This window comes from Canis lupus, chromosome 16 (assembly GCF_048164855.1).
Source record: "Canis lupus baileyi chromosome 16, mCanLup2.hap1, whole genome shotgun sequence".
Lineage (NCBI taxonomy): Eukaryota > Metazoa > Chordata > Mammalia > Carnivora > Canidae > Canis > Canis lupus.
In genome coordinates, this window is record NC_132853.1 from 58,326,678 (window position 1) to 58,343,699 (window position 17,022).

The window sequence follows — 17,022 nt, forward strand, 5'->3', positions numbered from 1 at the left end:
ATCATCCTGCATTAGGATGACTGTCCCTACAAGAAGAGGGTACTGAGGGGCACCTGGGTGGCTCAGCGGTTGAGCATCTGCCTTTAGCTCAGGGCGTGATCCTGGAGTCCCGGGATCGAGTCCCACATCGGGCTCCCTGCATGGAACCTGCTTCTCCAACTGCCTGTGTCTCTGCCTCTCTCTCTGTGTCTCTCATGAATAAATAAAATCTTAAAAAAAAAAAAAAAAAAAAGAAGAGGGTACTGAGGAAAGACCTCGAGAGAACAGAGATGGCCGCAGAGATCGGGTGAGGCATCCAGAAGCCAGGGGACGCCAAGGATGGCCTGGAGCCACCAGAAGCCGGGACAGAGGCCTGGGACACATTCTCTCTCAGGGCCTCTGGGAGGAACCAGCGCTGCCAACAGTTTGATTGTGGGTCTTGGGCCCCCAGAATCAATGTCAAGTCTTCTGTTCCTCACATCCTCCCTTCCCCACTGTCCCCCGTGGCTGCACATCGTCCAGCGCCTTGGGCACTCTCCTCTTCACGCCGGGAGGGGCCCCTGTGCGGGCCCCGCAGCCCGGTCCACACCAGCCCCTACCTGCCAAGAGCATCCTCAGGCTTCATGCTCCATCCACAGAGACCCGACCAGCGCCCGGACCCCTGAACCTCCCGCTCTCGCCCCACCCGTGCCCCGGCAAGACCGGTCCTCGCCTGACACGCTCCCCGGACTTTTTGTCTTCCTGGAAAACCGTCTCCCACCAGGCATCAGCCCGACTTCACCCCTCTTGGGATGACTTCCTGTCTCGGCCTCAGGGTTCCCGGCGCGTGGTGCCACGTGGGAGTCACCGCGCATCACGCCACACAGTTACACAGTTACACCGCGCTGTCTCATGCTTTCGCTGCCCCGACCCGGTGCGTGGGCAAAGCCCTGCCCGCAGTGTGCACCGAATCAATGACTACGTGCCCGCGCAGGCAGCTCTGGACCACCCCCAGCCTCGTCTGTCTCGGCCAGTTTGGAACCCGACTCACGGGTTCCACCCTAGATCCGCAGGGTTGATGTAAAGAATGCCGGCCCTGGAGACGGTGGCGGGGGTGGCTGTCCTCAGGTGGCTGATCTCGAACACCAGCCTCATGGTGCGGTTTAGGGGGATGCGCTCATTGCTGGCCAGCGTGAGGACCTAGGAGGGAGGCAGGCCTGTGGGTCTACGCGGCTCCGAATAAGGAGGAGGAAGTCCAGGACCTGTGCACCTGTGCCCGCCACCACCCAGCGCCCAGCCCACGTCCGCCCCCACCCACCCCCGGACAGCACAAGAGGCTCCGACATGTGCGCACAGTGTAGGCCGTCACTGTGATATTCACTTTGCTTTTAAAACCACGATCCTGCCCCTCCCTGGGAATTCCTGGGTTCCTGCTTCCATCTAAGTGAGAATCATTTTCTCAAGAAGCTTCTAGTTAATTCTGAGGGCTGTTTCTGCCTTCCCAGATATTAGATGTCCTGCCACGTTATGTCACATGCCAATTAGGCAAGGATGTTTTCCATATCTGCACTCTTCACCCACGCTGCTGCCCAAAAATATCTGAGATGGGGTGCATGAGGCCCCGTGTCATATGATGCACACATCTCATGACGGGGGACTTTCCCTTGTTCATAGCTTTTGATGCAGAGTTCCAGACAGTCCCTCACTCTTCAAGTCCCAGTCTGGGGCAGGTCCTGTCTGTGTGTGCAGCAGGTGGGGACGTGCAGCACTTCCCATGAGCCCCCTGCCCTACGCTGGGCCATCACTATGGCTTCGGGGGTTAGCTCTGGAATCCAGGAGCCCTCGAACCTTGTTGTCATCCATGACGGTGTTGAGAGATTCAATCCACATAGGGTCTATGTCCCCATCCAGGACAATCCACTTGGGGCCATCATGAGTGATGTTGGCCAGGTCCCGCATTATGGTGGAGAAGAGGCCTGTGAGTGACAGGGATGGTGTGAGCAGGGCTGGTGCGAGTGAGCAGGGCTGGTGCGAGTGAGCAAAGATGGTGTGAGTGAGCAGAGCTGGTATGAGCCAAGGTGGTGCGAGTGAGCAGGGCTGGTATGAGTGAGCAGGGCTGGTGTGAGCAGAGCTGGTGCGAGTGAGCAGGGCTGGAGTGAGCTGAGCTGGTGCAAGTAAGGCTGGTGTGAACAAAGCTGGTGCAAGTGATCAGAGCTAGTATGAGCAGAGCTGGTGTGAATGAGCAGGACTGGTGCGAGTGAACAGGGCTGGTGTGAGCAGGGCTGGTGTGAACGGGGCCGGTGTGAGCTAGGGGGCCGGTGTGAGCAGGGCCGGCGTGAGCCTCCTCCGCGCAGCCTGCCCCGCCGCAGCCCCATTACCGTCTTTCCACTCCCTGGTGGCCGGGTTGATGATGCCAAACAGCTCATCGCAGGTGACGGCCTTGGGGTCCAGGTCCACGGCCACCGGCTTCCTCTTCATGTTCTGATAGGTCTTGTTGAGAGACTTGAGGACCTGGAGGGGGTCGCCGTTCACGCGGGGCCCGGGACCCGCTCCCGCACCCCCCCGGGGCGCCATCTGCCCGAGCACCCAAGGCCTCTCACGACCCGCGAGCAGAATTCCTGCCGCGGTCCCTTCTGCTTTGGTGACATGCGGGGGCATCTGCGTTCCCCAAACTCTAACGCGTAGGTGCCCCGGGGGCGACGCACCCCGACGCTCCTGTGTGTGGACGCGGAGTGCCGCGTGCCCGGGACCAGGGTAAGATGAGGGCAAATCCACCCTGGTCTCCTGAGCGGGGCGCAAGCTGCGCTCTTGGGGAGAATGGTGTCCTCCGCCCACAGATGAGGACTTCTAGGGACACTGAGGCCGTTGCACACGTACACATGCGTGTACAGACGTGAGAACACATACACAGCTACACGGTCCTTCGGAAGACTGGGTTCCTAGCCTCTGCCTGTTGAAAAGCTACTTGCTGCGTGTCCCCCGGTACCAGTCGTCAGAGGTGCCCTCGATCGCAGCCCAGCGGCCACCCAGCGCCCACCCTGCGGGCGTCCACTCGGCGCTGGCTGCCTGGGCATCTTCCGACGGTAGAGATGCACCCCTAAGACTGGCCATGGCCTCTGCTTCTCACGCGCCCAGGTAATGGCAGGGGCCAGGAGGGGCCAGGAGGGTGGGGGTGGGGCAGGGGACAGGAGGGGACAGGAGGGGGGTGGGGGCTGACCACAGAGGGCCGGGGGGCTGGTGTCCAGCGGGGAGGAGCAGGAGGAGAGGAGAACCAGGAGCAGGGCCTCATCAGTGGGACCAGGTCCCGGGGCTAGCTGCTCCCCACCCGCCCCCCGCCCCCGGGGGCAGGGAGGGGACAGAGGCCGAGTCTCTAGTGGTCTCCAGGGCCTTCAGAGGGATGGGGGTGTGGATGAGAGGGGACGTGCCTGAGACTTGCCACTGCCCGCGTTCCCGATGACAAACACCGAGTGCCGCACTTGGAGCAGCTCCTCAAGCTGCACGACCTTCAGGACAAAGCTGTCTTCCGCCTGCAGCTTGAGCTCCACGATGCTCTGCTTGATGATCTGGGGGAGGGGCGCACCCGGGAGGGGGCGCTGGGCACGCGTGTCGGGGCCGGGCAGTGTCCGGGAGGGGGCTCATGGGAGGCATGGTGGGGGAGCGGTGGCCTCTGGGGTGGACGTGTCCCCCCTGCTGCCGGTGATGCTGCTGAGCCTCTGTGCAGGGGATGGGTTTGCCGAAGCCCCCTGGCCCTCGGGACCCCGAGCCCCCCACCCCAGCGTCAAAAGAGGTGCGGGCCAGGGGTCGGTCGTTCGTGGCTTCGGGGCTGCCTGACGCAGCCTCCCGGCCCAGGGCCGCACCCGCCGGGGACGTGCCCACCCGACCGAGGGCCCGGCTGGCCCTACCTTTTCAAAGTTCAGGTCGCGTTTCCGAGGCACGTCCAGGGCGGGGAAGAGGTCCCCGATCAGCCCCATGAACACCGGCAGGTCGTCGGTCACGATCTTGGGGATGTTGAAGTCTCTGAGCGCCCTCATGAGCACCTGGTCCTCGGCGCGGCTGGGGTCGCCTCTCTTCAGGGAGCCGGCCACCACCAGCACGGACTTGATGGCCCGCAGGCCCCAGTCGTAATGGTCCTGGGGAGGGTGGGGGGGCGCGCCGTGAGGCCTTCCCATGCGGGCTGGGGTCGGAGGTGGGGGCCCAGCCTCGCGCCCCGAGGGCACCCCTCCCCCCTGCCCTCGGCGCACACCTGCTTCGACAGGAGCTCTTTGCACAAGGTATAGAGCGTGATGAACTTCCTGGCCAGCAGGCGGGCTTCCAGAAAGCCCTCGGCCACCAGCATGATCTCGCATATGAGCTCAAAGTCGGGGACGACCATGGCGCAGGGCCTGGGGGAGACAGCAGCTCTGCCTCGGGCTTCCCCCGCCCCCTCCCTCCATCCCGCCTCTCCTCAGCTAGGTGCACGCCTCCCCTGCCAGGAGGCCCACGGCGCCCGATTCTGGGGGCACCGGCCGGTCCCAGCACCCCGGGCCCTCTCCACCTCCCCTTGTTCCTCCTTGCCCTCTGCCCTCCTGTACCTGCTCTGCTCACTCTCCACCGATGGGTCCCCCCTGCCCTCCACCCCCAGGGGCAGGAACCCCCCGACCCAGGAGCCTCGTGTCCCCCCGGCCTCCTCCCTGGCTCCCGGCTCGCTCAGGCTTAGCGTCCCCTCTGCCCACACACCTGAACAAGGCCTTTAGGTTTTCGGGCAACTCGGTGCGTCCCGCGTACCCAGGGTTCATGGTGATGAAGAGCCCCACAGTGGGGATGAGACTTATCATCTCTCCCAGGAAACTGAAAGTTTTTTTCTTGGCCCGAATTGCATCTTGGACACATTTCACCTAAACGGGGGGCACACAGACGCGTCAGCGCGGGAGTGACCAGCTTCCGCAGGCCGGACCTTCGTTGGTGGTGGAGCGTGTGGCTGCCTGGCATCTCTTTCTTTTCCATTAAACTTAATCTTGAGACAAGGTTGACTCGCGCGCAGTTTTAGGCAGTCACCGAGGGGATGCCCCTGGGCCCCTGGCGTGCTCCCTGCCCGTGTCCCCCGGGAGCAACGTCCTGCACGACTGCGGTCAGGGGGCACTGCCGTCACTGCCAGGACCCCTCAGGTCCCCTTCCGTTGTCGTGCCCACTTCTCCTGCCCCCCGCCCCCCCCCACAACCACTGCTCTGCCCCAAATTCCTGTAATTCTCCACTTTGTGGATGCTGTCGTGGGGGGTGCAGGACACCATGTGAGATGAGCCCCATCACCCAGCTGGAGGCCGGGGAGGGTCCCGCTCCTGCACCGAGAGGGCCGCGGGGAGCACCCCCCAGCCACCCCCCGTATGTCCAACCGTCTTCAAGAACTCGGGCACTGGGTGAATTCTGAATCTCGGGCTCCTTGGCCCAACTGGATCCTCCGCTCCCGCTGGGCGCTGCCAGCCTGCGGCCACCACTGGAGGGCGCCCCACGACCACGGTTAAAGCCCGCCCTGGTCGCAAAGTCTGCATGTGAGCCAGATGGCCCCCTGCGGCAGGGGGCGCGGGCTGTCCCCCGCCGGAGACCAGGTCCCTGAAGCCCACGGGCGTATCCCCTCCCTCCCTGTCCTCCCAGCACCGCTGTCTCATGCATCCTTCGCCGACACCCGTCGCAAGGAGCTCCGTCCTTGCCTTGCGAGGAGGAGTAACCGTCCCGCGCCCGTAGCGGCGACATCCAGGACAGGGCTGGGGTGGGGCTCTCACGTCTGTGCCACACCACCCCTCACGGCACGGCGCGCCGGGGACCGCAGACCACAGGACCCTACCTGCACGGCGATCACCGACAAGACTTCCACGGAGATTCGGTTAAATTCATCGAAGCAGCCCCAGGCTCCAGTCTGAGCCAGGCCCTTGTAGATGTTTCCACAGGACTAGGAAGGGTGAGATGGGAGGAAGGGGCTCGGAGGGCCGGCCGGGTCCCGCCAGGAGCCCCACCTGCCCCTTCGGCTGGGTCACAGTTCACGGTCTGCTGACCGAGGGTCAGGCCGGCGCCCACTCCCCGGGGGGGCGGTTCGTGCCGCCGGGGATTGGCTGCCAGGAGGAGCCCAGCCTTGCCCCGGGACCCCTCTGGGTGGGGGCCTCCCTGGCCCCCGAGCTGGACGGTCGGACAAGTGCATTCGTGTAAAATTAGGAACTTTTCTCGTGCAACCAGGGAGGGGCCTTCTCTCTAAGATGGGGGGGGGGGTGTGTGTGTGCATGTGAGATTTCCTTCTAGACGGTTGTGTGGTCTCCGGTCCTCAGCTGGGCGATGAGGATTCTCCAGTGTCTCCATGGGGGAGTCCAGGTGAGTGGTTAAAGTCCTCCTGGGATGATTTTCTGAACATCAGAGGCTGGTGTGGTCTGTGGTCTTGACCCAGAGGAGGGGCAGCTGGCCCCACCTCAGCCTCAGGGTTTGGGCCATGGGGCTCACATGCGGGTGGGGAGGGGATGCGAGGCCTCCTGCAGGCCCGGGCTCCTGACCCCAGGCCCACCCCCCGCCCTCCCACAGAGGCTGCCCTGTGGACCCCAGGAGTCCCCGTGACACCACGCTGCATGGTCTCCAGGGGCCACTGGGGCCTGGCTTGTCCCCTGGCTCCCTCTGCAGCCTGCCTGGACTCACTTTCACCCAGAAACCCCACACCGGACACCACAGAGGTGCTCACTCTGTCCCTGGAGAGAGTGTGGAACGGACGCTGGGAGGAGGTTACCTTCAAGGGCGGGACAGGACATTCGGGGCTGGGTTCGTGGACCCTGGGAGCTGCTTCTAGACACATTGGCACGTCCATGAGGCCCCAGCATCCCGGGGGCCCCAGACCGCTGGCAGGGACACAACCGCTCAGCCCGACCCCAGGGTGGACACTGGCTGCAAACTGATGCCTCCTGCCCCAGGTCACCTGGTGTCCAGGCGTCTAGAACACGCCACATACAGCACCCCCACCCCCCGGGTGGGGCGTACCTTGTAGTCCATCTGCTCTGAGCAGTTGAAGACGTACACCATGGTGCCCAGGGCCCTGCCCAGATCCTTGGTCGTCTCCGTCTTGCCCGTCCCGGCAGGGCCAGCGGGGGCTCCGCCCATGATCAGGTGCAGCGACTGGGTCAAGGTTATGTAGCACCTGCGAGGGGCCTCTGATTATCCCGTGTGCGCGGACCCCAGGGCCATCCCTTCCCTTCCACGCGCGCTGCGTGGACATCACACCCACGGGGCGCCAGGGAGGCACGAGGGCCAGGCTGCGGGAGTACGTGAGGTGGATTCAGGAGACAGCACCCCCGCGGTGCCGGCCCCCAGAGAGGCTGAGCAACTCCCCACGACCACACCGCTAGTGTCGGGGTGACATAAGAACACGGCACCGAGGCCAGGTGCCTGGCAGGGGCAGGGGGGAGTCTGGACCCTGGCCAAGGCGGCCGGCGCGTGCCCTCACCTGTCCGTGAGCGGCGTGATGACCAGCCGCGGCGTGTTGCCCAGGTACTCGTACGAGTACTGGATTTGGGCGTCACAGATGTTGGCAAAGCAGTGCCTCTTCTCTTCGTCCCAGCGGTGCCGGAGCTGGGACTGCCAGGTGAAGGCCTGCGCGCTCTCCACCTGCGGGCGGGGCGGGAGCGTGGGAGCCACACCCGGGGCAGGCCCTCCTCGTCCGCCCTCCTCGTCCGCCCTCCCGCCTGGCTGCTCACCAGGGCTGAGTCTTGGAGAGGGCCGGGGCCGGGGCCGTGGCTGTCGCCAGGAACTCAGTCGCCTCCCAGGGGAGAGGCCCCTACGCGGGTTAGGGTCCCCCCCCAACGCCAGATCCCGACCCGATTCCCGGCCCTTCCCGGGGGCTCGTGCCTTGGCCGTGATCATTTTGGCGACCACGTCCCGGGCATGCACGTCGATGGTGCAGATGGTCATGATCTTCATCCTGTCGCCCGCACTGAGGTTTCCGATGAGCAGGGTGATGAGCGCGTTTAGCTGGCTGATCTGAGGAGCAGCGGCACCTTGGCTGGGACGTCTTGTGCAGCCGGCGACACGCCCCCACCCCCCACCCCGCCTCTGCCCCGGCCCCCGCCCCCACCCCCACGCGGGACCCTGGGAACTCAGGGCTGGGCAGGAAGACCGTCACCCTCTCATTTACAAAAATGAGGCACACAACAGGTTCTCAGCATCCCCCAACGGGGGGGGGGGGGGTGTGAGCTGCCGAGCCGCCCCATGGGACACCTGGGAGCCTGTGGGGATGACAGCGTGTGGGAAAAGCTGCCACCACAGGAAGGTGGTGCGTGTGAAGCAAAACGGGATTTGAAAGCCACGCGGGTAGTTTGTATTTGCGTTTGGATCAATGGTACATGCACACGGGTTAGAAGCCTACGTGACGGTGTGACAGTGGTCGTATCTGGGTGGTGGCATTACGCGTAGCTTTTCCTTCCTTAGTATTTCCAGAGTGGTTGCCTTCGGGCAGAACCCCCCGGGGGTGGGGGGTGGGGGGGCGGTGGCCAAGATCCGGCCGCTCTGGACCGACGGACAGGAAGCGCGGCAACCCCGAGGCCCAGCCGCAGAGAGGAGGCCTCTGTGGGCCGAGCCCGTGACACGCGCCGCACCGCGCACCTGCTTCTTGTTGTAATCCTTGATGGCGTTCTCATAGCCTTCCTCCAGCCTCGCGAACGCCAGGCCCACCTCCGTGGTCCACCAGATCTGGGTGCACGTGAGCGCGACCTGAAACAGACAGGCGCCACCTCCCACGCGACAGTCCCCGCCGGCACGTGGCTGCTCTCCGTCGCGGCCGCCCCCGCCCAGCCCCGCACCTGCGCCGGGTAATCGAAGATCCACTGCTCCCTCGGCTTTTCCTCGTACGTCACGACGGCTTCCGGAATCTCGTGGCGCAGCGTGGCGCACATGCGGTCCAGCACGCGGTTCAGCCAGACCTCCACCTGGGGACGGGAGCCACACTGACGCCACCGGCCCCGAGCGCCGCCGTTTGCCCTCGCTGTCGTCCCCGGGGTCAAAGGGTCAGGGTTTTCGTGGAGCAGTAAGAGCGACCCACTGAAAAATGAGGTTGGGCAGCCGGGTGGTGGCCCTCACGACCTGTCGTGCTGGCGTTCGTGTGTGCAGCGCTATAGTTCTAGGCGGACAAGGGAGGGGACCCAGAGAAAATTCTAGAAGAGAAGACAGGCTACGTCTGAGCCCCTGAGGCGCTGCTGACGTTGGGAGACGCGGCATCTGTCCTCTCGAGTCCCCGGCGGGTTCTAGGCTGCTCCTCGGGTGCCTGGTCTCAGCGTCCGGGTCGGTCACGTGGGGACGAACTTGCAGACCAGCCACCTTTGTATTTTAAAATACGAACCCTCAGCTAGTCACTACCGGTTGGGGGAAAAGCCAAGCAGGATAATCGGCTTGGTTTTTCTTTTCAGCTGTGAACACAGTGCGGTGGCCTGCGGTGGCGTCTGCAGGGAGCTAAGCGCAGGGAGCGGGTCTCGACACACGGCGATGACGGGGCTCGTCCCGGCGCCCACCAGCCCCGTCCACGCAGAGCAAACCAGCCCGGAGCTCTCGGTGCCCACGCTTCTGAAGCTCGAGTTTTCTGCATGAGATTTTCCTTTTGTCCCCAGCTGACTTCTCTCCAAATTACATGTCGCTTAGGATAATGTCAACATCCGGGCACCTGGGTGGCTCAGTGCTTGATCCTGGGTCCCGGGATCAAGTCCCCCATCGGGGTCCCCTCGGAGAACCCGCTTCTCCCTCTGCCTGTGTCTCTGCCTCTCTCTGTGTCTCTCATGAATAAATAAGTTAAAATCTTTTTTTTTTTTTTTAAAGGACAAAAGGATAATGTCAAAGTCGATTTGGCTGCTGAGTTGGTGGTGAGATGGGGAGAGGTGTCGTGGAGATGTTGTCAGTGGCAGGAGGCAGCCTCGCGGGCAGCTGGGGAAGGGACGGGGCGGCTTGGGGTGAGGAGACCTCTCTGGTAAGTCAGAGCCCTAAATAAAGCCCGTTATTCTGAACAGGGGTTAGAACTCGGTGGTTCCTTGGCAAGGGTGCAGCGGCCTCCTCCCCTCCCCTCCTTCTCTCTCTGTGCTTTTCTCAAGACTCGGCCCAGACCACGCAGGTCACGCTGTGCTGGAAATTCTATATGGAAGCAGTCCAAGCGCTTGTCGGATCGAGGGACAGTCACGGGCTGGGGTGGCCGCGGCAACACCCCTGCCAGAGCACGAGTGGCTTCCTCCGACAGCCACTGCGCGGTCGCCCACTGTCACCCTGGACGTGCCCCCCGGCACTCACCTGCCCTGAGAGGTCACACTCCTGGTCGAAGTCCACATACTCGTCCTCCTTGCTGAACATCCCCAGGCCGAACTTGAGAGGCTTCTCCTCCTCATCCAGGCGAAACTTGAGTTTACACAGGCTGTCGAACAGCTTGGCCAGGTGGCGGCTCACCTGGGGAGGGGCGGGGGAGGGGGCGCCGAGTCTGTAAGCCCCTCAGAGGGGGCGTGCGGGTGGCTTTTCCTCAGGTGGTTTTAAGGGTCTTTCTGTCCCAGGCCCTGGGCCTGTTTTCCCTGGGCCACCCCGTGCATCCCTCCTGGTGCGTCCTGCAAGTTTATGATTCAAATAAAATAGAGTGTCTTCCCTTCGCCTAGTTAGTTAACCCCTCTCTCTTTTCAGCAGAGCCTCCTCTTGGCTTCTGGGGCCCTGGATCCGTGGTGCATCACCAAGTCCCTGGCATTTAACCCATTTTCCAGATGAGGAAAACGAGGCACGGAGGCTCTCTGTCATGGCAGGACCCCCGGTGGTTTCTGGCGTGGATGACCCTGTGGAGGTGGTACAGGGACATCCACGCACATGCCTCCCACCGGCCAGGGCTAGCCAGACATCTGCTCATCTGGGGGTGAGCATGGGGCCACCTGCGGAGGGGAGGCGGCCTATCCTTCAAAATAGCAGGGGCCACCTACCTCCACGGGGTCATTTCCGTTGGAGAGGATGTCCAGGAGGTCAGCCGAGGAGACAAAGTAGAACCTCGGGAAAGCCAGTCTTTTGGTCTCTAAATACTCCGCCAAGGCCTTTTCGCACACAGCCAAGCTAGGAGGAGGGAGGAACCGAGGCTGTCCAGGCCTTCTGCAGCCCATCCTGCCCGCGCTGGGCGACAGCCCTGGAGGCACCTGTCTGTTGTTCACAGCCCCGGTTTAATTCAGACCTTCGAATCTGACACGCCGTGCGGGCATCCCTCTGAGGCTGGAGACACGCTGTGTGGCCAGTGTGACACCATGTGGCCCAGAGCACGAGCTCCCAGGGAGGAGAGTTTGCCCTGTCCTGGGCGGCGGGGGCTGATGGCTCAGGTCCCTGCTGCCAGGACACATCTCACCTGGACAGGTGTGGGGACCCACCTTTTCTTCAGGTTCTCAAGTTTGTCGTAGAGACCGGGTTTGTTGGTGGCTTCCACCACGTTGGGCGTTTTCACCGCCTCTTCCATCAGGGCCTGGAAGGAGCCAGGCCCCCCAGGATGTTAGTGGCCGTGTTTTCTCTGGCATAGTAGCCATTTCTGAAAATGCCCAGGGGGAGGGAGAAGGCTCTGCTCACCTTGAACTCCAGGTCAATGTCGTCAAAGCGCTTGGAGTCCTCCGGTAGCTGGGCACGGATGTCTTCAGAACCGATGAAGATGCTCTCCAGGTGGCTCCAGGTCCTCTGGACCTCAAACCAGATGGAGATGACCGAGTCCGCCGTGGACAGCTTCTGCTGCCAGCTTGTCACCTCCTTCAGGAAGTGGGACAGGTACTTGGACATCATCAGGTTCTGCAGCTGCACCTGGTTGTCCTCCAGAGTCTCCACCAGCACCTCGTCTGACTTGAGCATCATGGTGCCCGTGCGTGGGTGTGGCTCATGCTCAAACTCCATGGTGGACCACGTGGCATCTAGGGCTTTCAGCACCTTTCGGGGGACACGGAAACTACGTCACTCGGCGTCTGGCATGAAGGGCTGAGAAGGACCCGGAATGAAGCCCTGCTTTGAGAAATCCAGAACATTCATACCAACACCATCGACAATTGCCAAAAGGTGGAAACGACCCAAATGTCTGTCAACAGATGAACAGAAAAAATGGACGGGTCATCAGAATACAGTTCAGCCATAAAAAGGAATGAAGCTCTGACTCAGGCTCCCACCCGGATGGACCTTGACGACATTACGCCGCATGAAGGAAGCCAGATAGGCAAGGCCATCTCTTGTGTGATTCCATTTATATGAAATGTCCAGAATCGGCAAGTCCGTAGGGACAGAAAGGTTAGTGGGTGCCTAGAGGTGGGATGGGGATATATGGGAAAATGGCAGGTTTCTAGAGGGAATGGCTTGCTTTTTGAGTTGGTGAAAATGCTCTCACATTGAATAATTCTACCCTGTGATGGTCGCTCACATCTGTGAATATGCTAAAAGCCACTGAATTGGACACGTTAAATGAATGAACCATATGGTATGTGAATTACAGCTCAATCAGGCTGTTAAAAAAAAAAAGCAGGCGGCGGGGGGGGGGGGAGAAGAAAGCCAAAATGTGATGACTCACACTCACCAAACAGGTGAGGGGAGAGATTTGAATTGCAGAAGGAGCCCTCCCGTGTTTCCCTGCGTCCTGAGACTGCCCCAGCCGGTGGCGCATCATCCACTCTGATGGCCAGTCCTCCTGCCTTCCCTCCTTCGGCCTCTTCTCCAAAGTCACAAACAAGGGTGCTCCACGAGAGGAGAGAGTTTGGGGCATTTTTAAATGTGCGTACGACTGCACACAGGGGACAGGGCCATATTCCTTTTTTCAGTAATAAATTCTGGAACTACTTTACAAGATTTCTGTCATGGTTTAGTTATGAAAAGTCCACTGATCTTTGTTTTTGCGTTAAGTGACCACCGGACCCTACAAGAAATGAGATGCTCATAGGTGCTGGGCTCATGGGTTCACTTCAGCATCATCCCATACAGAACACATTTGGGTGTCGATAAAAAAAATAAAAACAAACAAACAAACAAACAAAAAAACACCTTTTCCATCCCAGACTCTTTCACAGACTTGTCAACGATATTTCGGACCTCGTCCTCATATTTGTGAAGGTTCAGCTGCAGTAAATCTGCCAGCGTGGTCTCATCTGACATTTCAAATTTCACCTGGGGGAGGAATAGGCATGTTCATGTAAGGTCATTTGTACTGGACACTGTCTTTGTCCTTGGTGGAGAGGCCAGTTAGTGAGTAATCCGGGCCACAAGGGGGGCTCTGCGTCACCCTTTACTGGCTCCATGACTTGGGTGAGTTACTTCCCTAAGACTCGCCTTTCCTCCGGGTAACACTGTGTAATAGTAGAGCCCACCTGTAGTGGTTTGAAGTGTTTCTCCCAAATTCCTGTCCACCCAGACCTCAGAATGTGATCTTATTTGGAAATAGGGTCTTTGCAGATATTAAGGATCTTGAGATGAGCGCCCCTGGATCGTCTGCGTGCGCCCTAAATGACAGCAGTCCTTGCAAGAGAAGGGGGCGCGGATTTGAAATGCAGAAGAAAGCCACGCGGTCGCCGAGACAGCGTCTGGAGGGAAACTGCCACAAGCCAAGGGATGCCCGGGGCCACCACAGGCTGGAGGAGGCAGGGAAGGACTGTCCCCAAGAGCCTTCAGAGGGAGGGACCCCTGCCCACACCTTGATTTCAGACTTCCAGCCACAGAGCCATTAAAGAAAACACGTCTGTGGTTTTAAGACCCGAGATTGTGGTTCTCTGTAGCGGCAGCCCCAGGTGCTAACGCACCCGCTCAGGAATTAACGCTACCGATGCTGTGTTCATAGCGGGCACAGCTGACCAGGTGCTGGCATAGTGCCGCCCAGTCCTCACACCCCTTCCTCTCTCCCTCGCCTATATTCTCGTTGTCACGTAGACATTTCCGAGCACCGGTCCTGAGCCCCCGCGGAAACTGGCTTAACTAACTGATACAATCGAGCGTCTCTCAATCACACTGGGGAGAACACCTGCCTGGGTTTCACTAAGTCCTCGGCTGGGACACTTTAGTTGCTTCCTGATCACCAGCTGGGGGTCTCTCCCGGGGCGCCCCGCTGGGACACATGGGTTGGCCAGCGGTCTGGAAAAGCTGTGGTCTCAGTACTCAGGACTGCAGACAGCCCTTCTGTTTGTCTTGTGTTCCTCTCTCCCCAGGTTCAAGCCACACTCCACATGCTCCTGAAGCCTCCTCTAAACTCTCAGGATCCCTGCTGAATACCCCACTGGGCATCCCGAACATGATCACACGTGCTGCGCTTTCCTCTGCTTCCCTCCCTCTTTGTATCCTTGGCACCTGTGTGGGGCCTCTGCGCTGTTCAATAAAGTTTTGTTCAACGTTTACTGACGGTGGGGAGTGTTCCTATTTGCCTCCTAGGGCTGTTGATGCCAGGAACACCTCCCTCATTAGGGGATACTCCTGGGAAAATTTGGGCACTAGGGCTCTGTACCCCTGGGGTGCATGGGGGAGGCCAGGGGAGATGTTCATCCAAGCCAAAATTCCTGAACCCTATGGACAATCCATCTACAACCGAAACTGGCTACATAATTTGCAAGGCCCAGTGCAAAATGAAAATAATGGGGCTCTTTGTTAAAAAACTATTAAGGATTGGGCCCCTGGGTGGCTCAGTCGGTTAAGCGTCTGACTTTGGCTCAGGTCCTGATCTCAGGGTCCTGGGATTAAGCCCCACATTGGGCTCCCTGCTCAGTGGGGAGTCTGCTTCTCCCTCTGCCACTGCTCCCCCATGCTCAGGTTCTCTCTCAAATAAATAAAATCTTAAAAACTCATGAAGAATTTCCAGATGGCTACAGCAGAGCATTCTACCCAGCGTGGGGGCCTTATGGGCACAGCGCCCCAAGGGGCAGCCGCCCCAGCTCACAGGCGCCCGAAGCTAGCCTCGCTCGCACCCAGCTTCATCAGCCAAGGGCCGCCCATCGCGGTACCTGGGTGGCCTGCATGAGCTGCTGCCAGTGGCGGTCCCGGATGGCGGGGTTCTGCAGCTCGCTCACGGCGCGCAGGGATGTGATCATGTTCTTTACGGTGTTGTCCAGCCCTATGAAGGCGTCCCAGCTCTTCATCTCCTTGTCCAGAGACCTCACGTCTTTGGCGAACTTCTTACAATCTATGTCCATCTGCTCCACGTTAATATTTTTCCACTGGGTGGTCTTCCAGTTATCGATGCTGGTGTTCACCTGAGGTGGAAACACTCACTGAGGGCCTGGGGGAGACATCCGTGTCACCTGACTGCCGCGGCTCCTGGCGGGTACAGGGAACCACTAACAGCGGGTGCTAGGGTGCATGGACACAAGCCAGGAAAGCTCCTGGTTGTAAAGATACAACTCAGAAGCCAGCCGGTCAAATAGGTTTTGGCCGACCCCATGGAGGGTGCCACTACTGCTCACCAGCACCCAGGCCCCTCTACTCCTTGGTGAGGCCATGGGACCCGCCTCGACCAGGGAAACCAGAGTGATGCCTGGCACTTCGGGGCGGAAGCACGTAATTGCCAGTGCTTGACCCAGAGCTCTGCCCGCCGTGGCAGTCGTGGGAACGTGTGTGGCTCCACAGCCTGGAACGCAGAGCCACCCAAGGGCTGCGTGGAACCAGTCCCATGTGGACTTTGCATGAAAGAGAATTACACTTCTGCTGTTAGCTACACGGAGGTTCTCTCAGGGCTGTTTGTCGGTGCGGAGTAGCCTCGCTCATACTGACTGATGGTGAGTTTTTCTACTAGAAAAAACTCAAAGACACAGAATCTCCCCGGGAAGAACCCTATGGACAGTGGAGACAGACGACCACAAAGCCTGCAGTCTTCCGTTTGGTGCGGGCTGAGAATGGACGTGAGCCTGGGATGGATGGAATGAGATCGTTGGCGCAGGTGCTTGAGGCCTGAGGCCTGGGCTGGCCAAGCGTACTTGCTCCGTAAAGACAAAGAGGTGCGGGTGTTTATAGGACACCTGTCTTGAAGACGCTAAGACACGAAACCTTAATCGCCCCGTAGGCATTGAATCAGCGGCTCTTTTGGGGTTAAGCTTATTCTCTATCCTGTTATCATAAAAGTGTCCTGGGCAGTTTGTTTTGGAGGATCCTCTGTGAAATATTCTGGCGGTAAATGCTTATGGCTACACCTCCTGGGAAATGTGGGGGCTTTATTCTCCAGTCCGGGTGGACCGCTATTTATCAAGGGGATGGGCAGCCCCCGTCCTCTCTGGCTTTGCCGACTGCGTCCCGGAATGTTCCTCCTACACGAGAGACTCCAGTTCAGCTAATTGTGGAAAAGTCAGCGTCAAGAGGCTCCACTGTGTCCTCTCTCGTTAGGAGCGATTGTAACGGAGCCCGTGACCCCAGGGACTGCGAGGCTCAGTGTGGCCAGAAGGAAGACGTTTTCAATATTTTACTGTGATTTCCTGGACAATAAGACCAACGGAGACACAGCGTGCTTCCGTGCGGGAAGCCTGAAGGGCCCCGTGAGAGCAGCTCTCCCCAGATTAGCTCACGGAGGAGAGCCGGTTCTGGACGAAGCCACGGTGGGCTTCTGTTGGGGGGGGGGTTGGACAGAGATTCTGAAGTTCATTCAAGAGAATAAGAGGGGAGAGCTAACATTTCTCTGAAAATGGGGGAGCCGGGAGGAGGGGCCGGCCGGAGCCAGCAGCGTTCGTGCGCTACCCTGGCGTCCAAGAAGAGGGGGCGCCTCCGTCAGCTGCACTGCAGCGTCCTAGCGGCCGGGGATGCTGGGAGCACCTCCTCTGGCCCACCCCGCCCACCCCGGGCCCGCCGTCCCCGCCGTGCCCCTCACCATGACGATTATGTCCCAGAGCTCCTTCAGCAGGCGGACCTCTTTGTGACAAGCCTTGAGCTGCCTGTAGTCTGGGACCGTGACTTCGAACAGGCTCCCGGACTTGCACAGGGCTTCCATGGTGCTCTCCATGGACGCGATGCTCTTTTGTTGCTGGAGGCAGGCGAGGGGGGCAGTCAAGAGCGGGGCTCGCGCTCAGTGCCGGAGCCGTGCCCCGACCCCGGGCACCGCCCAGGGGCAGCTGTCCTCCTGGCGGGGGACGCAGCAGCACC

At 60.5% G+C, this 17,022-nt stretch overlaps 1 protein-coding gene and 1 long non-coding RNA gene across 3 annotated transcripts in view; one reads left to right on the forward strand and one right to left on the reverse strand.

Moving 5' to 3' along the window:
* The window catches only part of DNAH17 (dynein axonemal heavy chain 17), a 96,033-nt gene that overhangs the window by 41,304 nt on the left and 37,707 nt on the right, over positions 1-17,022 (reverse strand). For both annotated transcript variants that reach the window (XM_072781800.1, XM_072781801.1), the window contains exons 25-44: positions 16,751-16,903; positions 14,901-15,149; positions 12,961-13,083; positions 11,518-11,865; positions 11,325-11,416; positions 10,893-11,019; positions 10,228-10,380; positions 8,760-8,885; positions 8,563-8,670; positions 7,810-7,941; positions 7,409-7,569; positions 6,946-7,102; positions 5,777-5,881; positions 4,675-4,832; positions 4,202-4,340; positions 3,861-4,088; positions 3,384-3,521; positions 2,337-2,469; positions 1,807-1,934; positions 1,010-1,158 (exon numbers count right to left, since the gene is read on the reverse strand). In XM_072781800.1, the coding sequence (XP_072637901.1) occupies positions 1,010-1,158; positions 1,807-1,934; positions 2,337-2,469; positions 3,384-3,521; positions 3,861-4,088; positions 4,202-4,340; positions 4,675-4,832; positions 5,777-5,881; positions 6,946-7,102; positions 7,409-7,569; positions 7,810-7,941; positions 8,563-8,670; positions 8,760-8,885; positions 10,228-10,380; positions 10,893-11,019; positions 11,325-11,416; positions 11,518-11,865; positions 12,961-13,083; positions 14,901-15,149; positions 16,751-16,903 (3,107 nt within the window). The remainder of the gene's footprint in view (positions 1-1,009; positions 1,159-1,806; positions 1,935-2,336; positions 2,470-3,383; positions 3,522-3,860; positions 4,089-4,201; positions 4,341-4,674; positions 4,833-5,776; positions 5,882-6,945; positions 7,103-7,408; positions 7,570-7,809; positions 7,942-8,562; positions 8,671-8,759; positions 8,886-10,227; positions 10,381-10,892; positions 11,020-11,324; positions 11,417-11,517; positions 11,866-12,960; positions 13,084-14,900; positions 15,150-16,750; positions 16,904-17,022) is intronic.
* LOC140607248 (uncharacterized) lies at positions 8,498-14,298 on the forward strand. The gene is made up of 2 exons (XR_012009366.1): positions 8,498-10,368; positions 10,609-14,298. It is a non-coding gene; the product is annotated as an uncharacterized lncRNA (long non-coding RNA).